Below are 26,046 nucleotides of genomic sequence, written 5' to 3' on the forward strand. Positions count from 1 at the left end.
GCTGTGAAGGTGGGAAGAGTAATTGTCTGTCAGATAGGAAGAAGGAGGGCGTTTCAGGCCAGAGGCAGGACGTAGGTGAGAGGTCGGCGGCGAGATAGGTCAGTCGGTCAGTCGCATTTATTGAGCGATTTTTGTAGAGCACTGTACTAAGTGCTTGGAAGAGTACAATATAACAATGTAACAGACACGGCGAGCTTATAGTCTAGAGGACGAGCTTACAGAGTAGGTGGGTGGGTGGGAGGGTCTCTCTCCTGGGTTGGTGGGAGGGAGGAAGCCACTCTGATTTTCAGCCAGACCCTGGAATCCTGGTGCTGGTGTCGGGGGTGTGCTCTGGGCCACACCGGTCAGGTGGTCTTTAGAGAAGCGGTCACTTTGTTTGCAAAGTTGTGCCAGCCTTCCAGTGGAAGAGCTCCCGGCCAGCAGGAGGGATAGCCGTCCAAAAGTCAGAGATTTGGCTACAGGCGGAGAGGAGATCCATGGCACTGCAAATGGTGAGAGGCTCCTGCCATTCAGATTGTCATCAGAACTATTTGTCCTTGTTGTTCCTGAAGGCTCTTTGGGGAGCGCCCAGAAGTGCCAGTTGGGTTGGATTTGGATCCCGGATTGTAGCTCACCAGCTGCATACTAGACCCTTTCCTTTCTGCCCCTCGCCCTGTAGACTCCAGGTTCGTCCGACGAGTTTCCCGAAGGAGAACTCTTAATAATTGCCACTTGCAAAAACCATCGGAATTCATGCCTCTTCAGGCAAGCCGGTTTGCTTGAACAAGGGCTTCTTTCTGAGATCCTTCTGAAGACCACTTGGAATGGTTTTCCTTCATTTGGCCGCGTTATCTCCCCAGAGGAATTTGCCATCCGTGTCCTTTTCTGTTCCCCAGAAGTTATTTCGTGGCTCATGCTTTTCCACCAGTATGTCAGTCAATGAATGGTATTCATTCATTCAATCATATTTATTGAGTGCTTACTATGTGCAGGGCACTGTACTAAGCGCTTGGAATGGTATTTACTGAGCACTTTGTGTAGAACTCTATACTACGTGCCTTTTCCTGACACCGTCTTCCTTAGTGATTACCACTTCTCTGCCCTCTTGCTATATACTTTTGGTCTTGACTCTTTTGCAGTTTGACTTTTCACAGGCTTGGGTTTTCAGATATGTTCTCATCGGTTGACTCCTCTTTTTTTTGGTGGTATTTGCTAAGCACTTGTTATGTGCCAGACACTGTTCTAAGCACTGGGGTAGATACGAGGTAATCAGATTGGACACACTGCACGTCCCGCAAAGGACTCCCAGTCTCAAGCCCCATTTTACAGACGAGGTAACTGAGGCACAGAAAGGTGAAATAATGACTTGCCCGAGGTCACCCAGCAGACAAGTGGCGGAGCCGGGATTAGAACCCAGGTCCTCCCGACTCCCAAGCCCGTGCTCTAACCACTGGACCACACTGCTTTTCTTGACTCTCTTTAATTAGGAAATTTATGACTCGTCTGCTCTCTTTTTGCCTTGGTCCAGTTTACCAAGAAGTGACTTCTCGTTTTTGTACTTTCCAGAGACTTCAGGGCTCTGGTCGGTGTAGTCAGGACACAACTAACAAGTTCTATTTTTAGACATAGTTGGATTCCAGGGCTCCTTTCTCTTTCACTCTCTCCCTCCTTTCTCTCTCCCCTCTCCCACTTTCTCTCCTCTCCCACTTTCTCTCCTCTACCACTTTCTCTCTTCTCCCACTTTTCTCTCCTCTCCCGCTTTCTCTCTTCTCCAGCTTTCTCTCTTTTCCCACTTTCTTCTCCCGCTTTCTCTCCTCTCTCTTTCCCTCTTCCCCTCCTCCTCCTCAGTAGAAGGTCTAATTCACATAAGTCTCAGGGCTTTCCTATTTCCCTACTGGGATCTGAGCCCAAGATCCCCACTAATCCTAACTGCAGCCCCGATGCTTTCTCCGTTTATAGGCCAATCAGGTATGGCTCACTTGTCTTTAAACAATCCGCCACCGTTCCTTCCTGGCAGTTTTTGTTGTGGTTCTACTCACCGATCTCCCCGCCTTCAACTTCTTCCCTCTTAATCCATGCTTCATTCACTCTGCTGCCCAGATCCTATATTTATAATTTTATTATGCATTCATCTCTCCACTCCTCAAAAAACCATTCATAATTTCCCATCCCTCTCAACATCAAGCGGAAACTCCTGAACATTGTCTCTAAGGCACTCCAGCACTTGCCCTTCTCCTTTTTTATTTTCTTTAAATGGTATTTGTTCTGCGAGCCCCATATAGGACATGGACTGCGTCCAACCTGACTGGCTTGTGTGTATTCCAGCACTTTAATACGGTGCCTGACACCTAATAAGCGCTTAACAAATACTGTAAAAAAAGGGTTGCTCGCTGTTTATGTAGATGAGATTAAAAATGAAATGAGAGACTACAGAAAGTGTTCTTTGATTTTTTTTCAGTGCTGCCCCCAGTATTTGCCAATCTGCAACTCCGATTTGGGCGAAATCCGCTTGGGGTCTTCATTTACACTTAGACCGTATGCCCCACCTGGCTTTGAACAGCAGTCCAGCCGGGAGAAGACTTCTCTAGACTGTAAACTCATTGCCCGGCAGGAATGTGTGTGATTATTGTTATATTGTGCTCTCCCAAGGACTTAGTACAGTGCTCTGCACACAGTTAGCATTCAATAAAGACGATTGAATGAATGAACGAAGAAGTAAATACCATTGATTTCTTTTTTTATGGTATTTAAGTACTTAATAATGTTGGTATTTGTTAAGCGCTTACTATGTGCAGAGCACTGTTCTAGGCGCTGGGGTAGATACAGGGTAATCAGGTCGTCCCACGTGAGACCCACAGTCTTAATCCCCATTTTATAGATGAGGGAACTGAGGCACAGAGAAGTTAAGTGACTTTCATTCATTCAATAGTATTTATTGAGCGCTTACTATGTGCAGAGCACTGTACTAAGTGCTTGGGATGAACAAGTCGGCAACAGATAGAGACGGTCCCTGCCTTTTGACGGGCTTACGGTCTAATCGGGGGAGACGGACAGACGAGAACGATGGCAATAAATAGAGTCAAGGGGAAGAACATCTCGTAAGAACAATGGCGACTAAATAGAATCGAGGCGATGTACAATTCATTAACAAAATAAATAGGGTAATGAAAATATATACAGTTGAGCGGACGAGTACGGTGCTGTGGGGATGGGAAGGGAGAGGTGGAGGAGCAGAGGGAAAAGGGGAACAAGAGGGTTTAGCTGCGGAGAGGTGAAGGGGGGGTGGCAGAGGGAGTAGAGGGAGAAGAGGAGCTCAGTCTGGGAAGGCCTCTTGGAGGAGGTGAGTTTTAAGTAGGGTTTTGAAGAGGGAAAGAGAATCAGTTTGGCGGAGGTGAGGAGGGAGGGCGTTCCGGGACCGCGGGAGGACGCGACCCGGGGGTCGACGGCGAGACGGGCGAGACCGAGGGACGGTGAGGAGGTGGGCGGCGGAGGAGCGGAGCGTGCGGGGTGGGTGGTAGAAAGAGAGAAGGGAGGAGAGGTAGGAAGGGGCAAGGTGACGGAGAGCCTCGAAGCCTAGAGTGAGGAGTTTTTGTTTGGAGTGGAGGTCGATAGGCAACCACTGGAGGTGTTTAAGAAGGGGAGTGACATGCCCAGATCGTTTCTGCGGGAAGATGAGCCGGGCAGCGGAGTGAAGAATAGACCGGAGCGGGGCGAGAGAGGAGGAAGGGAGGTCGGAGAGAAGGCCGACACAGTAGTCTAGCCGGGATATAACGAGAGCCCGTAACAGTAAGGTAGCCGTCTGGGTGGAGAGGAAAGGGCGGATCTTGGCGATATTGTAGAGGTGAAACCGGCAGGTCTTGGTAACAGATAGGACGTGTGGGGTGAACGAGAGAGACGAGTCAAGGATGACACCGAGATCGCGGGCCCGAGAGACGGGAAGGATGGTCGTGCCATCGACGGTGATAGAGAAGTCTGGGAGAGGACCGGGTTTGGGAGGGAAGATGAGGAGCTCAGTCTCGCTCGCGTTGAGTTTTAGGTGGCGGGCCGACATCCAGGTGGAGACGTCCCGGAGGCGGGAGGAGATGCGAGCCTGAAGGGAGGGGGAGAGGACAGGGGCGGAGATGTAGATCTGCGTGTCATCTGCGTAGAGATGGTAGTCAAAGCCGTGGGGCCAGGATTGGAACCCAGGTCCACTGACTCCCTGGCCTGGGCTCTTTGCACCTGGCCACGCTCCTTCTCAGTGATTGATTAACTGATTGAAAGGCGAGGCTGCGTTCCTGCTGATCCTAAGCTGTCTTGTCTTTCTCTTCTCCCTGTTTTCTCTCTTTTTCCAAAATTGATCAGACCCCCAAACTTCAGCAAGCAGAGGGAAAATTAGAGGGGTTTTTTTCCTGCCGTTTGATTCGGATTTTTCAGGACCCCCTTACGTTCCCCGAAACCAGTGCTTCGTAAGAATGCTGTCACTCTTTCAGGGGAAGTTCATCTGCAAACATGGCATCAGCTGCCACCTCTGCGTGGCAGAGGAGCGGCAGAAACCGAGAGAACGGGAGAGGGAACTAGCAGACCGGCTCAGTATTTCAGGAGCCTCGCTTTTTGTTGAAAGGGGTGTTGGTTTTTCTCTGTAGTCTGTGAGCAATCTCACTCGGCTCTTTTCCTATTAAATTCTAAACCGGGTCCCAGAGCTTTCACGAAAGTCCGAAAGAAAGGGCCGAATATGGCCAGGGATGGGATAAAAGGGAAACCACATAATCGGGGAGCGAAATCTAATTGACTTTTAAAACCAACAAAAGAATTTCGGGGGTTTTTTCCTGCCTCCGTCCTCCTGGAGTACATGGGGTGGCTCTTGGCACAAAAGACAAACGGATATCCCATCCCTTAGGTAACGGAGGGAAAGAAAGAATCGGCTCCGACTGGGACATTTTGGGCCTTCTGAAGCCATTATGTCCGCCACTCCCCTCCCCGCTCCCCGAATGTAATGTTAGAGACAGGCGTGCCCTCAGTTTACCCAACCTGGGACTGCTGGGTTAGATCATTAAGATGCCACTATGGCTCAACTGATTAACCCATGGTATCTCTTGATGCTAACTATGTGCAGAGCACTATTCTGAGCGCTTGGGTGAGCGCAGTACAGCACGCAAACGGGAAAGTTGTTCTGCCCGAAACGAGCCGTGGCCCGGACTGGACTGCCATCCTGGCACTGCCCCTTTCTTCCTTTTCCCCCACTTCTTTAACCTTCTCTGTTCTCCACCCATCCCGAGGAGAGGATGGTAGGGAGGACCGGGCAGCTGCCCAGCTCCCTGGGGGCAGGGAGCGGGCCTCCCGGACTCCGTTCTATTGGACTCTCCCAAGCGCTCAGTACAGTGCTCTGCACACAGAGTACGCGCTCAGTAAATAGGATCGGTGGGTTGGCCGGGGCAGATCGTGGGTACGTAGCTGGGTGTCCTAAATATAGCTGCCTGTCTGTGGGTACCCCCCAGCCGCAAGAGCTGGAGCTTGATCTGAGCAAGTACGGGCTTCTTGGTTTATTTGCAGGTACGGATTGATGTTCGGTGGCTCTGCCGCTTGCTTCCTGTGCATCCTAGGGCAAGTCCCTTAACATCTCTGTGTCTGCTTCCTCATCTCTAAATTGGGGGTTAAATATCTGTTCTCCTCCTTAGCCCGAGGGACAGGGTCTATGTCCGACCTGGTTGTCTTGCCTCTATCTGTCTTGCCTTTACCTCAGCGCGTAGTTTCTAGACTCTAAGTTCGCTGTGGGCAAAGTTATATTGTACTCTCCCAGTGCTTAGCACAATCCTGTGCAAACGGTACGCACTCAGTAAAAACCATCGGCTGACTGGCTAAGTATGGCGTTTGGAAGACAATAAGCACTTAAATACCACCATTATTATTATTATTATTAGGTCTTGCTCTCCCTAACATCTGTTTCCTCCAGCTACAGGCAGATTTGTTATCTGTTTCTGCCATTAAAGCTGTCTGTCTTTTCCCTCAGCCGCACACAGATCTAGCGGTATCCATTCCTTCATTCGGTGGTATTTATTGAGCACTAACTGTGTGCAGAGCACTGTACTAAGCACTTGGGAGAATGCAATAGAATCGGTAGACTTGTTCCCAATCACAAGGGGCTTAAATCTAGGGGAAAGGAGGGTAGACATTAAAATAAATTTCTGATAGGGGAAATGGACTAGTATTAAACGCTTAGTACAGTTCTCTGCACCCAGAAAGTGCTCAATAAATATGATTAAATGAATAAGGATAATAGAAGCAACGTGGCCATTCATTCCATTGTATTTATTAAGCACTTACTATGTGCAGAGCACTGTTCTAAGCACGTGGGAAAGTACTGAACAGCAGTAAACAATGACATTCCCTGCCCACATAAGCTAGAGCCTACTGGAAAGAGGATGGGAGTCAGAAGGAGCTGGGTTCTAATCCCAGCTCTGCCACTTGTCTGCTGTGTGACCTTGGGCAAGTCACTTAACTTCTCTGCCCCTCAGTTCCCTCATCTGTGAAATGGGGATTAAGAATGTGAACCCCATATGGGACATGGACTATGTCAATCCGATTATCTGCTGTCGACCCGAGTGCTTAGTACAGTGCCTGGTACGTAGTTAGTGCTTAACAAATGCCTTTTTTTACAATAAAAAAAACAGGAGAACCAGGAAAGGACAGCATCAGTGGAGTGGAGGTTAGATAATATTTTCAGGATCACTAGGGCCTTCCTTCTTCATCTTTGAATTTTTACGATGAGCAGACCACTCCACGGCCAATGCCCTTAAGCACCGTGGCGTCCACGGTAGAGGCTTGGGTTAGTGGCGATTTTGGGGGTTTAGCCCAGAGTCAGCCCGAGTTGAGCCCAAGATCTGTTTTGTTTTTGTTTTCTTTCTCTCGCCGGCCATTATCCCAGGGATCTGCCGCTGCTAATTATAGTCTAGGCCCTAGGTATCAACTTTGCATTTTGACAGTAGGGGCAACCTGGCAGCTGGGCTCTTATGGGGGAGCAGACGGGCCGGGGTTCGTGAACGGGTAGGCCGGCTTAGAAGAGCCAAGGGGACGGAAAGACAGCGCTCTGCCCTTGTGCGTTTCTTCACCTGGCACCTTCTTCGCACTCCGTAGCCCCTTCGGGGTGTGTATGCCGAGCCTCGGGAAGCGCCTTGTTCTAGGTCGTTGCCAAGCGTGTTGAGACAAGTGTTGGTTTAAGAATATTTTTAAAAATGTGACTTCTGTTTCAACATTACACTCTCCACCCCTTCTCCCAGAATAATGAAGCGCACGACCTTTGGTCTTCTAAATGTCTTCATTCATTCGGTCGTACTTACCGAGCGCTCACTGTATGCAAAGCACCGTACTAAGTGCTTGGGAAAGTACAATACTACAACAAACAGGCACTTGCCCTGCCCACAACGAGCTCACAGTCTAGGAGGGGAGACAGTTACTAATATTCGTAAGTAAATAAATTACAGATATATACATATGTGCCGTCTTTACTTCTAGGATGCTGAACTCGCTCCACTTAGGGAACATAGGGTAAGAGACATCGTGTCAAAACCCTTCTAAAAATAATTGTCAACGTATTGATTTTCTGACTGCGATCTTGCGGGTTGCATGGGAATTTTGAAATCGTAAAAGAAGAGCCGAAATAAAACTCAATGTATTGATTTTCTGACTGTGATCTTCCTGGTCGTTTGAGGATTTGAAATCGTAAAAGAAAAGCCGAAATAAAACCGTCTCCGTGATTCCCCTCGGATTTTGCTTTCTTCACTGAAGAGCCAATAACTCCTGAACTCTGGAAAGATGAAATGATTTTACCTGACAGGATTCGGACCCTTAAAGAGTTATTGATTAAAAGAGTATTTAAATCGGAGAAACTGCCCCATCCGTTGAAAATGGTTGAACCTCAAGGTTCAAAGGGTTTTTTTCTGAGACTGTATTTGCGTAGCAGAAAGATTTTTCAGAAGCAAAAATCTGAAATATCAATTTTGTAAGTGACTTTGACATTTGGCAGTTCACTGAAAAAGCTGGAGTCACGTTGCCTTTCCCAGTCTTTGAGGTGGAACACTGAGGCACAAGGGTCATGGCTCCATCTGGCTTCTCTGTCCTAAGTGACTTAACCAGCTGTGTCACAAAAATAAGGGAAATATGGGTAATAACAACCGAGTGTTAATTAGGCCAAAGCTGTCAGAGACTGGGAGCAGGCAGAGAGGTAGGATGATAACCAGAGGGAGTATCCGGTTAGTAGAACCAAGGTAGGAGAGCATTTCTAGGAGAATACCATCGATCGGTGGTATTTATTGAGCGCTTACGGTGTGCAGAGCACTGTACTGAGCTTTTGGGATTATACAACAGAGTTGGTAGACACTCTTCCCTGCCCACACTCTTTACACGTGGCAGAGCCGGGTGAGAACCCAGGTCCTTCTGACTCCACCAACTCTGTTGAATTGTATTCTCTCAAGGTCCTAGGACGGTGCTTTGCACCGAGTGAGCGCTCAGAAAATACCATTGATTGATGACAAAAGCTTGGACCGGGATGGTATCCGTGTGAGTAGACAGGTTGGGACAGAACCAGGATAGGCTTGGAGGAAGAATCAGCAGTATTTAGCGGTTGACTGAACTTTCATTCAGTCGTATTTATTGAGCACTTACTATGTGCAGGGCACTGTACTAAGCGCTTGGAATGTACAATTCGACAACGGATAGAGACAATCCCTGCCCAGTAACGGGCTCACGGGCTAAATGATGGCTGAAAGATAGTGAGGCGTTAAGGATGATGCCAAGGTGACAGATTTTGAAAAGAGCATGGGCCTGGAAGTCAGAGGACCTGGGTTCTAATGCTGGCTCTGCCACTGGCCTGCTGCGTGACCATGGGAAAGTCACTTAACATCTCTGTGCCTCAGTTCCCTTATCCGTAAAATGAGGATTCAATACCTGCTGTCCCTCCTACTCCTTAGACTGTGAGCCCCGGGTAGGATAGGGATTGGGTCTGACCTGATATTATATCTACCCCGGTGCTTAGTGCAGTGCTTGACACAGAGTAAGTGCTTAGCAAATATCACAGTTATTATTAGTCAGGATGGTGGTGATTTCGGTAGCGATAAGAAAGTTTAGAAGAAGGAATGGTTTGAAGAGGAAAAGTGAGAATTCACTTTGGGGCTTGCTGAGGTAGAAGCATCAGTGGGACAGCCATTTGGATATGTCTGTCCTAGAGGGAGGAGGAAATGAGGGATTTGAGATTGGGGTTGGAGAAATAGATTGTTGGAGTCAGCCATGTACAGGTGGGTGTTAACCACGGAGTAGATTAGCTCCCTTGAAGAGAGCATTGTGTGAGACAAACAGAGCTATTTGCAGGACTTCCACAGCTGAGGAATTAAGCACTTAGTACAGTGCTTTGCAGGCAGTAAGCTCTCAATAAATACAGTTGAATGAGAGGAGGGAGAGGAGTCAGAAATTGAGACCGAGAGGAGTTCAGTGAGTTAAAGAAAGCACCAGGTGAGGATTTTGTTGGTAAAAACAGGGTCTGAAAGGGTTTCAAGAAGGAGGGAACGATGTACAGTTTTGCGGGCGGCCGAGAGGTCGAGGAGGATTAGGACACGTAGAACCCGTTGGATTTGGCCGGGAGGAAGCCATCGGTGATCTCGGAGAGTGCTGTCTCGGTGGATTCAAGGGGCTGGAATCCAGATTGTAGTGGACCCAGATAAGAGCTGCTAATGAGGATGTGAAGGCGGCTGGTGTGGACACTCCATTTGGGTAGAAATGGGAACAGGGAGAGGACCGATAGCTGAAGGAGGCAGTGGGATCCAGGGTAGGCTTTTTTTGTACAGTGTAGGGGAGGCTGAGAGTATCTGAAGGCCGAGGGGAAGGAGCCATTGGAGAGGGAGAAGTTGAAGACAGCTGGAAGAAAGGGGAGGAGAGGCGGAGCTGGTCTTTTTAGGAAGTGAGGGGGGAAGATTTCAGAGGCACAAGTAGCAAGCAGGCAGGAGACCTCCTTGGGGAGGCTGGGAAGGAGGATAAAGAGGAAGGGGTGAGGAGGTGATGGAGAAGGTTTGGAGAGTTCTTGCCTGGTGGGGGTCTGCCCTACCACCAGAGCAGTTTGGGGGGGTCTTCCTGGCATAGGGAGAGTAGGTTGAGGACTCAGGGGAGTTAGGAGGGAGTTAAAAATTCAGAATAGTTGGTGGGAGTCAATAGGCAAGTTGGTGAAGAGACGAGGGAGCTGAATTAGAGCAGGAGAAAATAGAGCTGAAGCAACAAGAGTCAGCCTGGTGCTTGGTTTTCTGCCAGCAACTCTCCGCTATGCGAGTGCAGGAATTGAGGAAGTAGACTGAACACCAGGCTGACTTCCTTTCCGCAGGAGCGGAGGAGGGACCGAGGACGAAGAGAGTTGAGTGGAAAGGACAAGTTTGGAGGTGTGGACTTCAGCATCAAAGGATGGGCGATTTAAGGAGTTCAAGAAGCATGTGCCTGTGAGAGTTAAAACAGTCTGAGTGGATGTTCGGTCTGGGACGTCACAGTGAGGATTGAGGAATGAATGTGGGCGAAGGGGCGGACCAGACGGTTATGATCGAAGAAGAATAGGAGGGATCTGGGGAGGTTGGAGTTGGCGTGTTGTCCGGAAATGATGAGATCCATGCCGCGGTGGAGTGAGGCAAGAGCTCGGCAGCACTGAGAAGTGACTGTAAGTTTCTCGTGAGCAGGGAATGTGCCTTCCAACTCTGTTATATTGTACTCTCCCAAGCGCTTAGTGCAGTGCTCTGCACACAGTAAGCGCTCAGTAAATAGGACTGGTTTATTGAAGGAAGGGGACGGTGTGAGAGGGGGTCAGAGGAATCACCAGTCGATGGTACTTAGTGAGCGCTTACCGTGAGCAGAGAACTGTACTAAGCGTCTAATATGGGGGTTGAAGTCTCCAGAGTTCCAAATAGGAGACAGGAATGAGAGTAGGAAGGAGAGGAAGGCGTCCAAATCAGCCGGTAAACCGGAGGTGGAACCCAATAGATAACAAGAAGCATTAGCTATACAGGGTGATAGAGAATGGGGAGATGTGGAGTTAGAATGAAGAAAAGGAGGGGAAGAGAGAGACGGGAAGCAACGCTGAGTAGGCCACCTCCTTCCCCTTTCCCGAGGTGGGGGTGGAGAGAATGAGACCCCTTCGAGAGAGCAGCCGAGGAGTCCGGGTCAGCAGACGGTGACGGCTTAGAGGAGTGAGCGCATTTGCTCCTGATGAAGCAGGAGATCCCTAGACCACAGTGGGATGGGGTCATGGGAGAGGCAGGGGAAAGGGAGGAGAACAGTAGGTGATGATTGTCTTTGTTAACTCCCCAAACCGATAAACAAGAGAGCCTGTCAGGGTCAGAGCTACCGGTCACCCGGGCCTCACATAATCCCTCCGTGGAGTTGCGTCCGGTTGTAAATGTTGCACAAACACGTCTGTCACTAGTGAGTTTACAGCAAGAGTTTAGTTGCAGAGGGGAGGTCCTATTTACACTCAATTCCGCCCGAACACGTGTTTTCACTGTGTATTTCCGGGAGAACATGATGACAAAATTAGGGGGACATTCTTACCATAATGTCAAGCATTTAGTACAGTACTCTGATGCAGGAAGTGCTCAAATACGACTGAATGAATAATGTCGGTTCACATGTTTGTAGGGCAGAGGTTGCAATGTGAGCTTTCCTTAACAAGTAATCATTCTTACAGTGGAATTCCAGAATTCTCCTGTGGTATGGGCGAGCCGGGTGGATGCTCCTTTAAACTGGGACCAGTTGTCCCAGTTAAACTGGGACTGTTGTCCCTGAAAGAACAACAGTCTAGTTAAGGCATGAGGAGGGAAAAATGGAGGAATTCCAGGATGGTGTGACCATTCATTCAGTGAATCGTATTTATTGAGCGCTTACTGGGTGCAGAGCACTGTACTAAACGCTTGGGAAAGTACAATACAAGAGTAAAGGGTGACATTCCCTGCTCACAACGAGCTCTGAGTCTAGAGTGGGGGGACCAGTGGGTACGGTGAGCGGGCTTTAAAGGTAGGCTTTGGGGTGAACTGTAGTCTGAAGCCTGACCAGTTTAGAGTCTCTTGGTTTGTGGTATTCCATCCTTTTGAAGAGGTGCTTAAAGCTCGTCGTCTGGACTGTAAGCTCGTAGCGGGCAGGGAAACGTGTCTACCGATTTGGTTATTTTGTGCCCTCCCAAGTGCCGAGTACCATGCTGTCCACACAGTAAGCACTCAATAAATATGATTGAAGTGGTTGATTAAGCCTCCAAATGGCACTCAGCAAAATTTCTCTTCTTAATTTTCAATTTCAGAACCATTCAAAGGAAGCCAAGATCCAAGAAGCTGAACAGAAGTTGTCCCAGGAAAACCTACCCATTCATCGCAGACAGTCTATTTCATCCCGAAAGTAAAGGAAAGCTGGAAAAGACTCTACAGATAAGGCAAAAAAGAAGTTTGGAATTGGATTCACTGGACCTGGGCTTGGAAATGCCTCAGGTAAATCTCTGAATCCCTTTGCGGGAAGGGGAGTTTGGGGCTTGAACTCAGCAAAGACCTGCATCCTTAGGTTCCGAATCTTCTCCATCCTTTCCTCCCAGTGGCGCTCCTTTCCCTGACATAGTCTGGCTTCAAACCCGATCCCAACGTCCAGACTTACCTGTCTCCGGGCCCACTCTGTTCCACTGCTGCTCCTTTGTGTGAGCTAGAATTCCTTACCTCAGGGATGGCCATGGATTTTGAGGGCATGAAGAGCAATCCTGCTCTTCCCAGGAGCCACTGTGATTCTTGCAAGGTTAAGAAAGTTGCACCCCTCCCTCCCACCCCGATCATATACCATAGTACCTTCCAGTACCAAGGAGTTTCCAAACTGGCCCCTTCGGTAAGGTTCAGAAACCTCAAAGAGGGCCCTGCTAAACTGAGGCAGGAGTGAGAGATGTGAGGGTGGACCGTCTTTAATTTGAAACTACTTCTGTCTGTCTTTTACCTCAGCCCTTTGTCCATCACATCCAGCACCTTCGCCTTGCTCGGCCCTTTTCTCCCCAATTCTCTTTCTACAAAATCCATCTCTCGTTCTGTCTCTCTGTCTCTCCATCCATGTCTCTCCCTCTGTCTCTCTCTGTCTCTCCTACAGAACCTGGCCTCTCAGGCTGCTTTCTCATCTGCCTGACCCCGTGCCTTCTCTCGCCCGTTTTTCCTTGCTTGTTTTCCTGCCATGACCTTCAGGGTTCATCACTCTATAGTAGACACATTAGCCCATTCATAGCCATTCACAGACTAAGTGGTCAAGTCGCCTCTTTGCCTTCCGGTCGCTTGAGGATGATGTTTCAGGGAAGGGTAGTCATTCCTTGTCTCATAAGTGTTTATTCTACAAATGGTCCTGGCAGGTAAAATCAATTTTATGAGCACCAGTTTTATCTTCTACCAATTTTCTGAGTGCATTGCTTCGAGAGGGCAAACCGACTGGTACCTTAAACCAAACCCACCATCCATCTCGCTCAGGATATTCTGAGTTATTTGAAAGACGGGTATGGTGAGCTTCGTTAAAGCAGCCCGACCGATATGAAGCTGGATGATGGAGAAAGGAAAGGGAGTGCTCAAGGTGGTATTGAAGCAGTAGGGTTGAAGGGGAATGATTGGAGCGATCCTTGAAGCGTGTAGCCTTCTAAAAGCAAAATATTTTGTCGTAGCCCAGTGTAAGCGGAATGGACCCACCTTTTGGGGATGCCTTTCGAAGCCACTCATTTTCAGAACAGACTTTGATGAGCACAGATCTCTTGGCCAACAGTTCAGACCCAGACTTCATGTATGAAGTGGTAAGTGTTTCTTCTGGGGGGCCCCGATTAGTAAAGTATGGGTTGTATGGATATTTTTATTTCTAGCTGGGGAATTTTAGGGAGAAGGGCCACACAGGTCTGGTCAGGTTTGATCTATTTATTTTTTTTTGTAAGCCCATTTCAGGTACTTTTTAAATGAACTAAAATCACATGAGCGATGGTAGACAGAACAGTTTTCTCAAGAGTAGACGTTGTTGAGAAGAATGATAAGCTCCCTGGCTATTTCAGCGAATCTCCCACTGCCAAGGAAGAGCACTGTTCCGTAGACTTTTGTTGGCCTGATTAACCAGTGGCCACGTGGAATTCTGGAAAATGAGGAAGCCGAATGCAGTTACCAGTTCCACACAATGTGATGGTTTTGAAGAAGACTTTAAATGTCTTCTTAACTAGAAGAAATTTTCAGTAGTAGAGGTTGAGAATCTCCTTATAGACCAACACATTGAGAAGCAGCATGGCCTTGTCATTCATTTTTGCCCTTTGGGTCTTAAACCTGCCTGTGTTCCAATGCCAGTGGTAAATACTGACCCTGTATTGGAGACCTGAGAAGCAGAGTGGCCTAGTGGATAGAGCACAGGCCTGGGATTCAGAGGGCCTGGGTTCTAATCCCGGCTCCATCATTTGCCTGCTCTGGGACCTTGGACAAGTCGCTTAATTTCTCTGTGCCTCAATTACCTCATCTGTAAAGTGGCAGTTCAGACTGTAAACCCCGTGTAAAACAGGGACTGTGTATAAGCTCTTTATATTTAGCTCAGGGCATAGTACAGTGCCTAACACATAGTAAGCACTTAACAAATACCATTTAAAAAAAACTCAACCTGAACAAAAGATTCAAACCTCAAGATACTCTTTTTTTTCCCCCAGTGTCCCATATCCTATGGAAAGGTGGGGATTGGATGGAATGGAAAATAAGCACAATTGCGACTTCTGATTAGTCAATCAATGGTTTTTATTGAGTGCTCACTGTGTACAGAGCACTGTACTAAATGCTCGGAAAAGTACAGTGTGATAGAGTAGGTCGACACGATATAATAACAGTAATGGTATTTGTTAAGTGCTTACTATGTGCCAGGCACTGTACTGAGCACTGGGGAGGATACAAGCAAATCGGGTTGGATGCAGTCCCTGTCCCATGTGGAGCTCACATTGTCAATCCCCATTTTGCAGATGAGGTAACTGAGGCCCAGAGAAGTGAAGTAATTTGCCCAAGGTTACACAGCAGATATATAGTGGAGGCGGGATTATATTCATTCATTAATTCATTCAATAGTATTTATTGAGCGCTTACTATGTGCAGAGCACTGTACTAAGCGCTTGGAATGTACAATTCGGCAACAGATAGAGACAATCCCTACCCATCGACAGGCTTACAGTCTAATCGGGGGAGACAGATGGACAGAGACAGACAACTTAATCACAATAAATAGAATTAAGGGGATGTACACCTCATTAACAAAATAAATAGGGTAATAAAATAGGGTAATAAATATCCCACGACCTTCTGATGACTCCCAGGCCTGTGCTCTAAGGATCCCTGCTCTAAGGATCCCTGCCCACAAGTAGCGTACTGTTTACAGGGGTAGAGAGATGTTAAAATAAATTACAGATAGAGAAAATGATACAGTGTAAGGAGAAAGACATAACTGCTTAGGGCTGGGTTGACTGTGTAAGCGCTTAAGGGTTCCACGGCCGAGTGCGTAGTTAATGCCGAGGCAGTGGTGGATAGGAGAAATGAGGTCTTATTCAGGGAAGACCTCCTGGAAGAGATGTGATTTTTCGGAGGATTTTGATGGTGGGGAGGGTGGTAGACTGTCGGATATGAAGGATATATCAGACGTGATAGCCTTATTAAAAATCACATCTCCTCCAAGAGACCTTCCCCGATTAAGCCCTCATTTCCCCTACCCCCTCTCCCTTCTTTATCGCCGACGCAACACTGCCCTCTGTTCCCTTAAGCACTTGATATTCACCCCACCCACAGCCTCTCAGCGCTCACGTCTCCCCCTCTGGATCGTAAGCTCCTTGTGGGAGGGGAACGTGTCCCCCAACTCTGTCGTACTGAACTCGCGCAAGTGCTCCGCACACCGTAAGCACCGTAAGTACCACTGATTGATTGAAAGGGGCGGGAGTCCCAGGCCCGAGGGAGGACACGGGTCGGTGGTCAGGCCCAGGATAGACGAGATCGAGGTACAGAGTGTTAGAGGAGCGGGGTGTGCAGATCGGGTTGGCGTAGATCAGCGAGGTGGTGTGGCGGGAAGAGAGCTGATCGAGCGACTTAAAACTGACGGAAAGGAGTTTCCGTTCGACGGGCAACCATTGGCGGTCTTCGAGGGATGGGGAGATAAGGGTTTGAAGGTCACTTATTGAAGTCACTACCGCTAATTGTCAATTGGAGACCTTTAAATGCCATGAGATTCTTGAGGTGGGAGTCTGGAGAGGGCAGATATTTTGCTCTCCAAAATGAGATCATGTGACAACCTTTCCGTTTTCTCCCTCTCAGGACCGAGAAATGAACTACCAACAGAATCCCAGAGACAACTTCCTTTCTTTGGAGGACTACAAAGACATCGAAAACCTAGAGTCCTTTACCGATATACTGGATAACGAGGCGGCCCTCACTTCAAACTGGGAACAGTGGGACACGTACTGTGAAGACCTGACGAAGTACACCAAACTGACCAGCTGCGACATCTGGGGAACGAAAGAAGTGGACTACTTGGGCCTCGATGACTTCTCCAGCCCCTACCAAGACGAAGAGGTCATAAGTAAAACTCCAACCCTGGCCCAGCTTAACAGCGAGGACTCTCAGCCTGTGTCGGATTCCCTTTATTACCCTGATTCGCTCTTCAGTGTCAAACCAAACCCCCTGACCCCCTCGCTCCCCGGGAAGAAGATCACGAACAGAGCGGCCGCCCCGGTGTGTTCGTCGAAGACCCCTCAGGCCGAGCTCCCTTTATCAGACTGTGTCCAGAAAGCGAGCAGACCCACTTCGAGCACACAGATCGTGGTGAAGGCCAACGTGTTTCATAATGAAAAGGTGAATATTCATGTTGAATGTAAGGACTATGTGAAAAAAGCAAAAGTCAAGATCAATCCGGTACAGCAGACCCGGCCCTTGACGACGAGCCAGGTCCCCACCGACGCGGCGAAGGAAAACACCTGCTACTGTGGAGCCGTGGCGAAGAGGCAAGAGAAGAAGGGGCCGGAGGGCCTCCAGCGGGCCGCTCCGCCCGCTCTCCCCTTTAAAGAGGCCCAGGAACTGCTGCTCACCCCCCCGCCCCACGAGGCCCCGGGGCTGATGGTGGCCGGGGAGAGCAGCGGCCTGGCCACCGGCGCTTCCGTCTCCGATCCAACCCAGAAGAAGGAAGAGCACAACTACTCCCTCTTCGTCTCAGACGGCCTGGGGGACCAGCCGGCCAAGGCTCCCCCGGCGGAAGAAGAGGAGGAGGAGGAGGAGGAGGAAGACGTGGAGGACGAGGACCACGACGAAGGGTTTGGCAGTGAGCACGAGCTGTCTGAAAACGAGGAGGAGGAGGAGGAGGAGGAGGAGGATTACGAGGACGACAAGGACGACGATATCAGCGATACTTTCTCCGAACCAGGTACCGTCTTGAAATGGGGCCCGGCCAACTGGAAGTGCTCCTGGTTTTAATCGTGTGTCTGTGGTACTGTTCTAAAGGGGAAAGATTGTAAGCTCGCTGTGGGCAGGGAATGCGTCTGCCAAATCTGTTGTATTGTGCTCTCCCAGTAGCACGGTGCTCTGCCTGAAGTAATCGCTCAATAAATACCACTGAGTGATTGACTGAAAGTTTCCTTTGGACGATAATAATAACGATGGTGTTTGTTAAGTACTTACTATAGGTTAAGTGCTGTACAAAGCACTGGGGTAGATACAAGATCATCGGGCCCCACGTGGGGCTCACGGTATGGGTAGGAGGGAGAACAGATACTAAAATCCCCATTTTGGAGTTGCAGAGAAGTGAAGCAGCTTGCCCGAGGTCACGCAGCAGACAAGTGGCAGAGCCAGTGTACAGACCATTAGATACCATTTTCAGACTTGCTCTGCAGAAAGATACCTGGCAGTTGAGAAACTTAACAACAGTAAATGTTTGACCGTTCATCATGATTCTAATTGGCAGTTTAATTTCTTTGGCTGCAGAGCAGAAACTTGGCAAGGAGATGGTGATAATGGTGCATGCTGTTTGAGATGCCTTTACAGTTGTCCTGTGGGAAATTCACTGGGACGGATGGCATGGGAAATTCACCGAGTCACCCCAAACCTGAGTAACAGGAAGTTCTAGAACAGAAAAAAAGCTTCTGGCGAAGACACTCTGGACCTCTGAAAATCTAGCATTTAAATTTGAATTCCGAGGGAGTTAGATGGCTTTTGGTTTTGAGGGTTTTTTTAATGGTATTTAAATGCTCACTATGCGCCAGACACTGTACTAAGCTGCACTTGAGGTAGATACAAGTTAACCAGGTTGGACACGTCCCTTTCCCACATGGGGATCACAGTCTTAATCCCCATTTTACAGATGAGGGAACTGGGGCACAGAGAAGTTAAGTGACTTGCCGAAGGTCACACAGCAGATGAGTGGTGGAGCTGGGGTTAGGACATGGGTCTTTCTGACTCCCAAGCCCGGGCTCTGTCCATTAGGCCACGCTGCTTCTCTTCCCTTGTACAACCCTGCCTAAGTACCCTGGGGATATGAGCATTTAAATCAGAGGTTAACGTAGCCATAAAGAAGTGCACGGAGAATTTCATTCCTCTTTCTTCAGGGTGGGTAGTTTCTCGGAACTCTTTTCAGTCCCGCTTTAGCATTTTCTAAACTACAATATCTGTGGATATTGCTTAAGGCTATGAAAATGATTCGGTGGAAGACTTAAAGGAGATGACAGCGGTGTCTTCCCGGAAAAGAGGCAAGAGAAGATACTTCTGGGAGTACAGCGAGCAGCTTACCCCGTCGCAACAGGAGAGGATGCTGAGGCCGTCGGAGTGGAGTAGAGATACCTTGCCGAGCAATATGTACCAGAAGAATGGCTTACATCACGGTAAGAGGGACCTCCCGAGAATTCTTCCGTGCCGGCACAGATCTGGGGTCGCGATCCCCTCGCTTTCGTTCGGCTTATTCGGTGCCGCTGAATAGCTGAACTCGATGGTGGAGAAAGGTTGGGTAGCTTAGCAGAGCCTTTGCCCTGCCCTCAGTCGCGTCCCGTTCTTAAGGCCAGTCCCAGAGCAGTGTCTGCCCTTCACCCCCTCTCCGCGCTGTTCTTCCTCTTCCCTCGGGGGTGGGGAAGGAATACAGCCGAATGGCTACCCCACCTCCCTCTCCTCCATCTAGCTGCCATAAAAGCGATCAGGAGGGCAAGGGGCGAAGAGGAAGTGGAGAGGAGCGGAGACCAACGGTGACAGGGAGAAGGGGTGAGACAGGTGACGAGGAAAGGAGGGAGGAGGACGTGGCTGGATGGAATAGGGGGAGCCAAATCTGAGTCTTTCTGTTGCATTCTCTGACCTCCCAGAAGGATCCCACTTCTAAACTGCAGTTCTTTTTATGGCAGAACATCTCATCAGTTTCTTTCATTTCTTTAATTAAGAATGGAACAGGGAAAGACTTCATTTTGACCCCAGGGAATTCAGGCGAAACTTCACGACCTCCCGTTTGAGGGTCTGTGTACTTTTCCCCCGGCACTTAGTACGGTGCTCTGCACAGAGAAGCGCTTAATTGGTATTATTTCTGCTGCTACAGTTAGTAAGTGGAATTCTGTTCTTGGCTGCAAAAGCAGCAGGGATTCCTTCCCTCGTTTCTACTGCGATAGTGGCGGATGATATTATTGTCCCTCCGTGTCTCTGGGGAATTACACTGGTTAATCCTAACTTGGTGGCTGGGGTGGAGAGGGGAAAAAGAAATACCCAAGGGTAAGTGTGGGCTTCGAGCAAAAATGTTTTCAGGCCATTCCCTGTTTGAAGGTACCGACTGTTAACTTGGCTGGGTGGATGTGGCCAAGGGCCATGGATTTCAGCACACTGGCCAGGGTCCCGTTCCATCCCCAGCAGGGCTGGGCTCCTCCAGGGGTTCCTAGAGAATAAATATATCATGGCTTTTTTTTGCCTAGGGAGGAGAGTCAGTCCCCTTGCTCACCCAGGCTTGCCATGCTAAGGAGCTGTCACTTCAAAGCACCCCTCACACCGGACCCCCTCACAGGCCGTTTTCCAGTTTGGGGCCGCGTCAAGCGCCGTTTCAGCCCTGCCGCTTCGACACGCTGCTTTCCGAAGCCCCCATTCTAAAAGAGTTCCCCCAGTCTCCACTGCTGGATTCCCAAATGGCCAGCTGGTCGCCGTTGGCCGGCAGTAGTCCTCACCTCTGCCGTGTTGTTTGAAGTTGGGCTTCCCAGGATCTTTAAATGAATCTCTTGACCATTTTTTTTTTGAGTGCGGTAGTGCACCGTCAGGCTGAAAGGTTCTCCTAGGGCCACGTCCCCAGCAGTGGAGGATGCCTTAATGAGGTCCTTGCCGGGAGCACCTCCTTGCCTGGGAAGAGGATGGAGCCATCACCGGTCTTCAGCAGTTGCCGATCTGACCATCCAACTTCGGGAAACAGCCCGAGGGCGTGCGGATCCTCGAAGACTCTTGCGAGACGTATAGGAGTTTTGGGGATGGCAGTTTTGAATAGAACGACGTCAGTCACGTCAAACCAGTTCGGGTCCCGGTAGAGGTGTCTGAAGAGAGCCCGTTAGGGTTGTGAGGAGGCTCTGTGAGGTGTTGACGCTCTGCCGCGGGTAATCCCTTGACCTTAGTCTCCCTTACCAAACCAGTTCCGGTGACGTCGGCTAAGGGTCTCTTGAATGTTGGCTTCCGGGAAAGTGGTTCACGCCGGTACGGCCCTAAAAGGTTCCTTGCTCATTAAGACTTCCCCGATTTAGTTGCAAAGCATCCTTGCAAAGTGTCATCTTTCTCCTTGCTATGGACCCGTCCGTTAAGGTGGTATGGCCTTCACTCTGGATCCATCGATTTGATCACCGAGGGAAGATTGGATGTCTCAATCGGTGGGCCATCCAGCTCCCGCTGCCCGAGTCTGTGCATCATGTTGCCGGATACCCACCTACTCAGTCAAGTGCTAATATTCCGACCGCAGGTGCCTCTCAGACGTCTTCCTTGGGAAATAGAAGACGGCGTTGGTGATCGCAAAGCCGATTAAGGGGCACTCTCTGTCCTGGAAGAAAACCTCGCTATTGATCTTACCAATCACAGATGACCCAGTGACTTCCCAGTAGCACAGCCAGCACGCCCAGTGAAGCCCCCGTGATCATCGGCTTGTCAGACGTTGGAACCGGTGCAGCGGGTCTGTTCGGATCCTATTACTCTTTCCTCCTCCTTTCTCCTTAGTACCTGTCCTCGTGAGGGATGTATGCTTCCCTTGTAGAGATCGGGTCATCGTGAGGTTGATTCCTGAGAAAATCTCTCCAGGAGAAGATGAACCGAGTACCTCTTTTCGTGAGCCCTCCTTCGTCAGGAAATCTTCGTTCTCTTGATTTGTCAGTTTCGGTTCCAGGCCTGAGCAGTTGACAGAACTAGTTCAGGTCTTCTCATTCCTAAATGGTGTAGCGTCTTCATCTTCCGTGACACCACTGTGGTTCTCTCTTTACGTTCAAGCGTTCCCTGTTGGCTTTTGTACTGCAGAGGGCAAGTCCATCTCTCTTGGTTCTCTGAGCTTGGTTTTGGCGGGGGGGAGTGAGGCAGGCAGCGTTTGGGGCACCTGGCTTAACCCCTTCTTCATGTGGGCTGAGCAGTGTGCTCCGAAGTAGGGCTCCTCAGACTCCCCAGCTTGATGCTTCTTTTCCCTTCATTAGCTGAGCAATCAATACTTTGGGTCCACGTGCGTAGGACTTTAAAAAAGCACTACACTGATAGAAGGACACGTAACTTATCTTGTAGGTGGCTAGCCAGAGTTAGGGAAGATTGGGAAAGTTAGGGGTAGTCATGCAAACGAATCATCTTCTGCTAAATACAATTGCCCAGCATAAACCTCTTCTGCTTTCCAATAGGGAAATATGCAGTGAAGAAATCCCGAAGAACAGACGTGGAGGACCTGACTCCAAATCCCAAAAAACTGCTTCAGATTGGCAATGAATTAAGGAAACTGAATAAGGTGATTAGTGACCTGACACCAGTCAGTGAACTTCCCTTAATTGCCAGGCCAAGGTCAAGGAAAGAAAAGAACAAGCTAGCATCCAGGTAAACACGAGATGATTGTTACCTGTATGAATGAATCCTGACAGCTAGGATTATTCAGTTGTTTGCTAGAGCAGCAGGGCTCTTTCTGTTACTTTTTGGGTCATACACTCTTTCCGCTTGGCAAAAGCGTCAAGTCCGTTGTATTTCCGAGGAAGAAAAAATGAGTGATACCCCGAAAATTAAATCGTGGTGTTTTTTCAGTACGAAAGGACACTTCTTGGTCTCTGCCGAGCCTTAGAAATCAGAATCTTCTCGGGTTAGTAGCCGATGTGTGTGTGAAGACTTTGTGATGAAGCCCCTTTTCCCATCCGATTCCGTAAACGTTAGGAGGGGAATCTGCCGGCTCTTGATTGAAAAAGGTTTACGGATTTGATAGCACTTAGAGGAGTGAATGTTAAAAGTGGGGAAAAGGCCCAAATTAGCTTATTTATTTTTTCTTTCACAGGGCTTGCAGGCTAAAGAAGAAAGCCCAGTATGAAGCCAACAAAGTGAAACTGTGGGGCCTCAACACGGAATACGGTAACGTAACCTTTGAACCGACACGGTTTCCCCTTCTGTCTCCGTAGGAAATCACTGTTTGGTGGTGGCTCCGAGGCCTAGTATCTACTAAGGCATACCCTGCGCAGTGCTCCGCACATAAGCGCTTAACAAATGCCATCATTATTATTATTATTATTATTATTCATGGGGAAAGCAAAAGTGGAACCGTGGCTAAGGCTTCGAGAGCTCCCGTAAATTCCACCCACAAAGCAGAGCGTGTGTAACTTTGCCAAAGTAGAAACTCCATGCCTTCACGGTTCCACGTCCTCTTCTGTTCATTATAGATAACTTGTTATTTGTGATCAACTCCATCAAACAAGAGATTGTAAACCGAGTGCAGAATCCAAGAGAAGATGGAGGACCCAACATGGGGCAGAAGCTTGATATCCTCATTAAAGACACCCTGGGTAAGAAAGTCAACTTGCTCCTCACTTCCTGATTGTTGCAGGCAGATAGCCGACGAGTCGGCACCGGCGATCCTTAACTCTTCCGACGTAGAACATAGATCCCATAAATTCTTACCGGCGCCGTTGTCGAGCTCGTGCCTTTTGGCCCTCGTAAATTAAATTTGCATCAAGCCGTGTCGCTTTGTTGTCTCATTGGCCCTTGCTCACTTTGACTTTTATGGTATTTAAGTGCTTACTCTGTGCCGGGCCCCGTACTGAGCGCTGGAGTAGATACAAGATAAATTGGATCAGACACAGCCCCTTGCCCTCTTAGGGCTCAGAGTCTTAATCCCCCATTTTACAGATGAGGAAGCTGAGGCCCAGAGGAGCGAAGTGACCTGCCTGAGGTCACGCCACAGACAAGTGACAGAGCTGGATTAGAAGCTGGGTCCTCTGACTCCCAGGCCCGTGGACCTGGGTTCTAATCCCGGCTCCTCCCCTTAATGATAAACTAGCCTTGTAGCTGTAAGAATATCGCTGCTCGCTCTGTTTCTCAGGTTGTAGGTAGGAATCGTAATCTGGAAGACAACACTGATTTATCCGCTGTGGTTGTAGGTGTGCAGGAAAGGACCTCATCCTCACTGACCTGACTGACACATGGTCTTGCCGGCCTGCCCCATTTGCCATTTGTGAAGTTTAACACCACTTCTGACTTGGAGTTTCACAATCTTGCCAAAGTTCCTTCTCCTTCCCAAAGGAAAAGCAGCATGGCCTAGTGGATAGAGCCTGGGCCTGGATGTCGGGAGGACCTGGGCTCTAATCCGTGCTGTGACAAGTCATTTAAGTTCTCTGTGCCTCAGTTACCTCATCTGTAAAATGGGGATTAAGACTCTGAGCCCCACATGGGACATGGACTTTGTCCAACCGGATTAGTTTGTATCTACCCCAGCGTTCTAATGGCACGTAATAAGCACTTAACAAATACCATCTTTTTTAAAAAAACAAAGTCTCTGCTTTGAGAGTCACCCCATTTCTGGTTCTGTACACTCAACTGGCCACTCAGTACAGCCCACAGCTGGGCTGCAGCATGTGAGGATTCGTTTCATTGTCTCACTGAAATGTTTCTCCCCCCTTCTTGATTCTTAGTCTTCTTAGTTCATCAGGAAATAGCTATTCAGATCTTCTGGCCCTGTTCCTAATGTTTCTGTCCAGTAAGGTTTGGCCCAGATCCAGCCAAATCGTGGAGATGGAGTCTCGAGGCATAGGGAGGGGCGAAGCTGGGTAGGATCCTAGAAAACCAAGTTGGTTGAGGTCTGCAGACTTGGATCGTCCATGCTAGCCTGCAAAGGTGCCGTTCACCCGGGCATCCCCCCACTTCCCCGCTCCCCCCCAACCCATCCCGGAGGTCTCTGGGAGACTTCCAGGTAAAATCATGCGGAGGCCCACCCCCCGACATCGCATCAGCCGAACGGTGTGCCTGACACGCTTCCCCACATAGTGGTCACCGGGCTCTGCTCGATTCACTTTGCGCTTCCAGCCGGTCAGCCCCTTGGCTTGGTATCTGTGTGGAGGAACGTCCGTAGCTCTCGCTGGGTTGGTAGGTTAGCTAGAGAGAGACAGGAGCATCCCCTGAAGGTTCTCCTGAGAAGATCCTTGAATGGTCACGTTTGGCCCTGAGACCCCACCTGAACACGGGGAAAAACAATATGTTCTTATAGGGGGCACCGTGACCCAGTGAAAAGACCCCGGGCCTGAGAGAAGACGTGGGTTCTAATCCTGGCTCCGCCTAGGGAGAAGCTGCTTGGCCTAGTTGAAGGAGCCCGGGCCTGAGGGTCCGAGGCCATGGGTCCTAATCCCGGCTCTGCCACGTGTCTGCTGGGTGACCTTGGGCAAGTCACGTCATTCTCTGGGCCTCAGTTCCCTCATCTACAACATGGGGATTAAGACTGTGAGCGGCATATGGGACAGGGACTGGGTCCAACCTCCTTACTTTGAATCTAGCCTGGCACTTAGAATAGTGCTTGGCACAAAGTAAGCGCTTAACAGATACCACAATAATAAGAATAATATTTTCACAGCAGGGTCCATCCGGATTTTCAGATTTCCCGAGGTTAGTCGTATGCTTATTGAAAAATGCCCAACGGACCACCCAGCCTCTCTCCTGGGTGGTTAAGAAAGCTTGCTTTGCCCTGTCTGTTCACATGAATTTGGTTCCCGATACGTATGTTCAGAAGTGAACTTGGAGAAGAGGGGGGAGCCTTTCCCAGGCCCAAGCCACTGTTTTCTGGAATATTTTGGGACACTGTGATGTGGGGGTATATCTTCTCTTGCTGGTTTTATTGGAATCAATCAACATAAACAGGTAGGCGCAGTCAGTCAGTAACCAGTGGTATTTATTGAGTGCTTACTACATGCAGACCACTGTCCTGAGCGCTCGGGAGAAGACGATCCAACAGTAGGCGCGTTCCCCGACCCACAACGCCGTTACAGTCCTGCAAGGAGTCAGGTTTCACTGCCCAGTATATGTAGTGAGCATGTCTGCTAATTCTCTTGTTTTATTCTCCCCCAAGCCCTTAGTACAGTGCTCTGCACATAGTATGCACTCAGTAAATACCACAGAAGCAGCGTGGCATAGCGGATAGAGCACAGACCTGAGAGTCGAAAGGACCTGGATTCTAATCCCGGCTCCGCCACTTCTCTGATGTGTGATCTTGGGCAAGTCACTTCACTTTTCAGTGCCTCAGTTACCTCATCTGTAAAATGGGGATCGAGACTCTGAGCCCCCCCGTGGGACAGGGACTGTGTCCAAACTGATTAGCTGGTATCCTCCCCAGCGCTTAGAATGATGCTTGACACACAGAAAGGGCTTAACAAATGCCATTATTATTAGTATTATTATTATTGATGGATAGATTTCACTCCCCCAGAGAAGGGGGAAGGAGAGCCAGCTGAGATGGGGAGGGGGGCCAGGATCGCCCCCCAACGTCACCACTGCCGGCTTAGCTGACTGTAAGCTCGTTGCGGGCGGCGACCGTGTCTGTTTATTGTTGCAGTGTGCTCTCCCAGGCGCTCAGTACAGTGCTCTGCACGCTGTA

The 26,046-nt window shown here is 49.2% G+C and overlaps 1 protein-coding gene across 2 annotated transcripts in view; it reads left to right on the top strand.

Moving 5' to 3' along the window:
• CREBRF (CREB3 regulatory factor) overlaps window positions 1–26,046 on the top strand; it is a 45,542-nt gene that overhangs the window by 13,771 nt on the left and 5,725 nt on the right. The window contains exons 2-8 of one of the 2 annotated variants that reach the window (XM_029050518.2): window positions 12,275–12,458; window positions 13,649–13,774; window positions 16,293–17,394; window positions 18,650–18,844; window positions 21,836–22,025; window positions 22,471–22,544; window positions 22,850–22,972. In XM_029050518.2, the coding sequence (XP_028906351.1) occupies window positions 12,450–12,458; window positions 13,649–13,774; window positions 16,293–17,394; window positions 18,650–18,844; window positions 21,836–22,025; window positions 22,471–22,544; window positions 22,850–22,972 (1,819 nt within the window). In that variant the 5' untranslated portion in view covers window positions 12,275–12,449. Of the gene's footprint in view, window positions 1–12,274; window positions 12,459–13,648; window positions 13,775–16,292; window positions 17,395–18,649; window positions 18,845–21,835; window positions 22,026–22,470; window positions 22,545–22,849; window positions 22,973–26,046 lie in introns of those variants that run through there. The other variant, XR_003754462.2, reaches the window with a different exon arrangement.

The sequence above is a fragment of the Ornithorhynchus anatinus genome, chromosome X1, assembly GCF_004115215.2.
Source record: "Ornithorhynchus anatinus isolate Pmale09 chromosome X1, mOrnAna1.pri.v4, whole genome shotgun sequence".
In the NCBI taxonomy this organism is placed as follows: Eukaryota; Metazoa; Chordata; class Mammalia; order Monotremata; family Ornithorhynchidae; genus Ornithorhynchus; species Ornithorhynchus anatinus.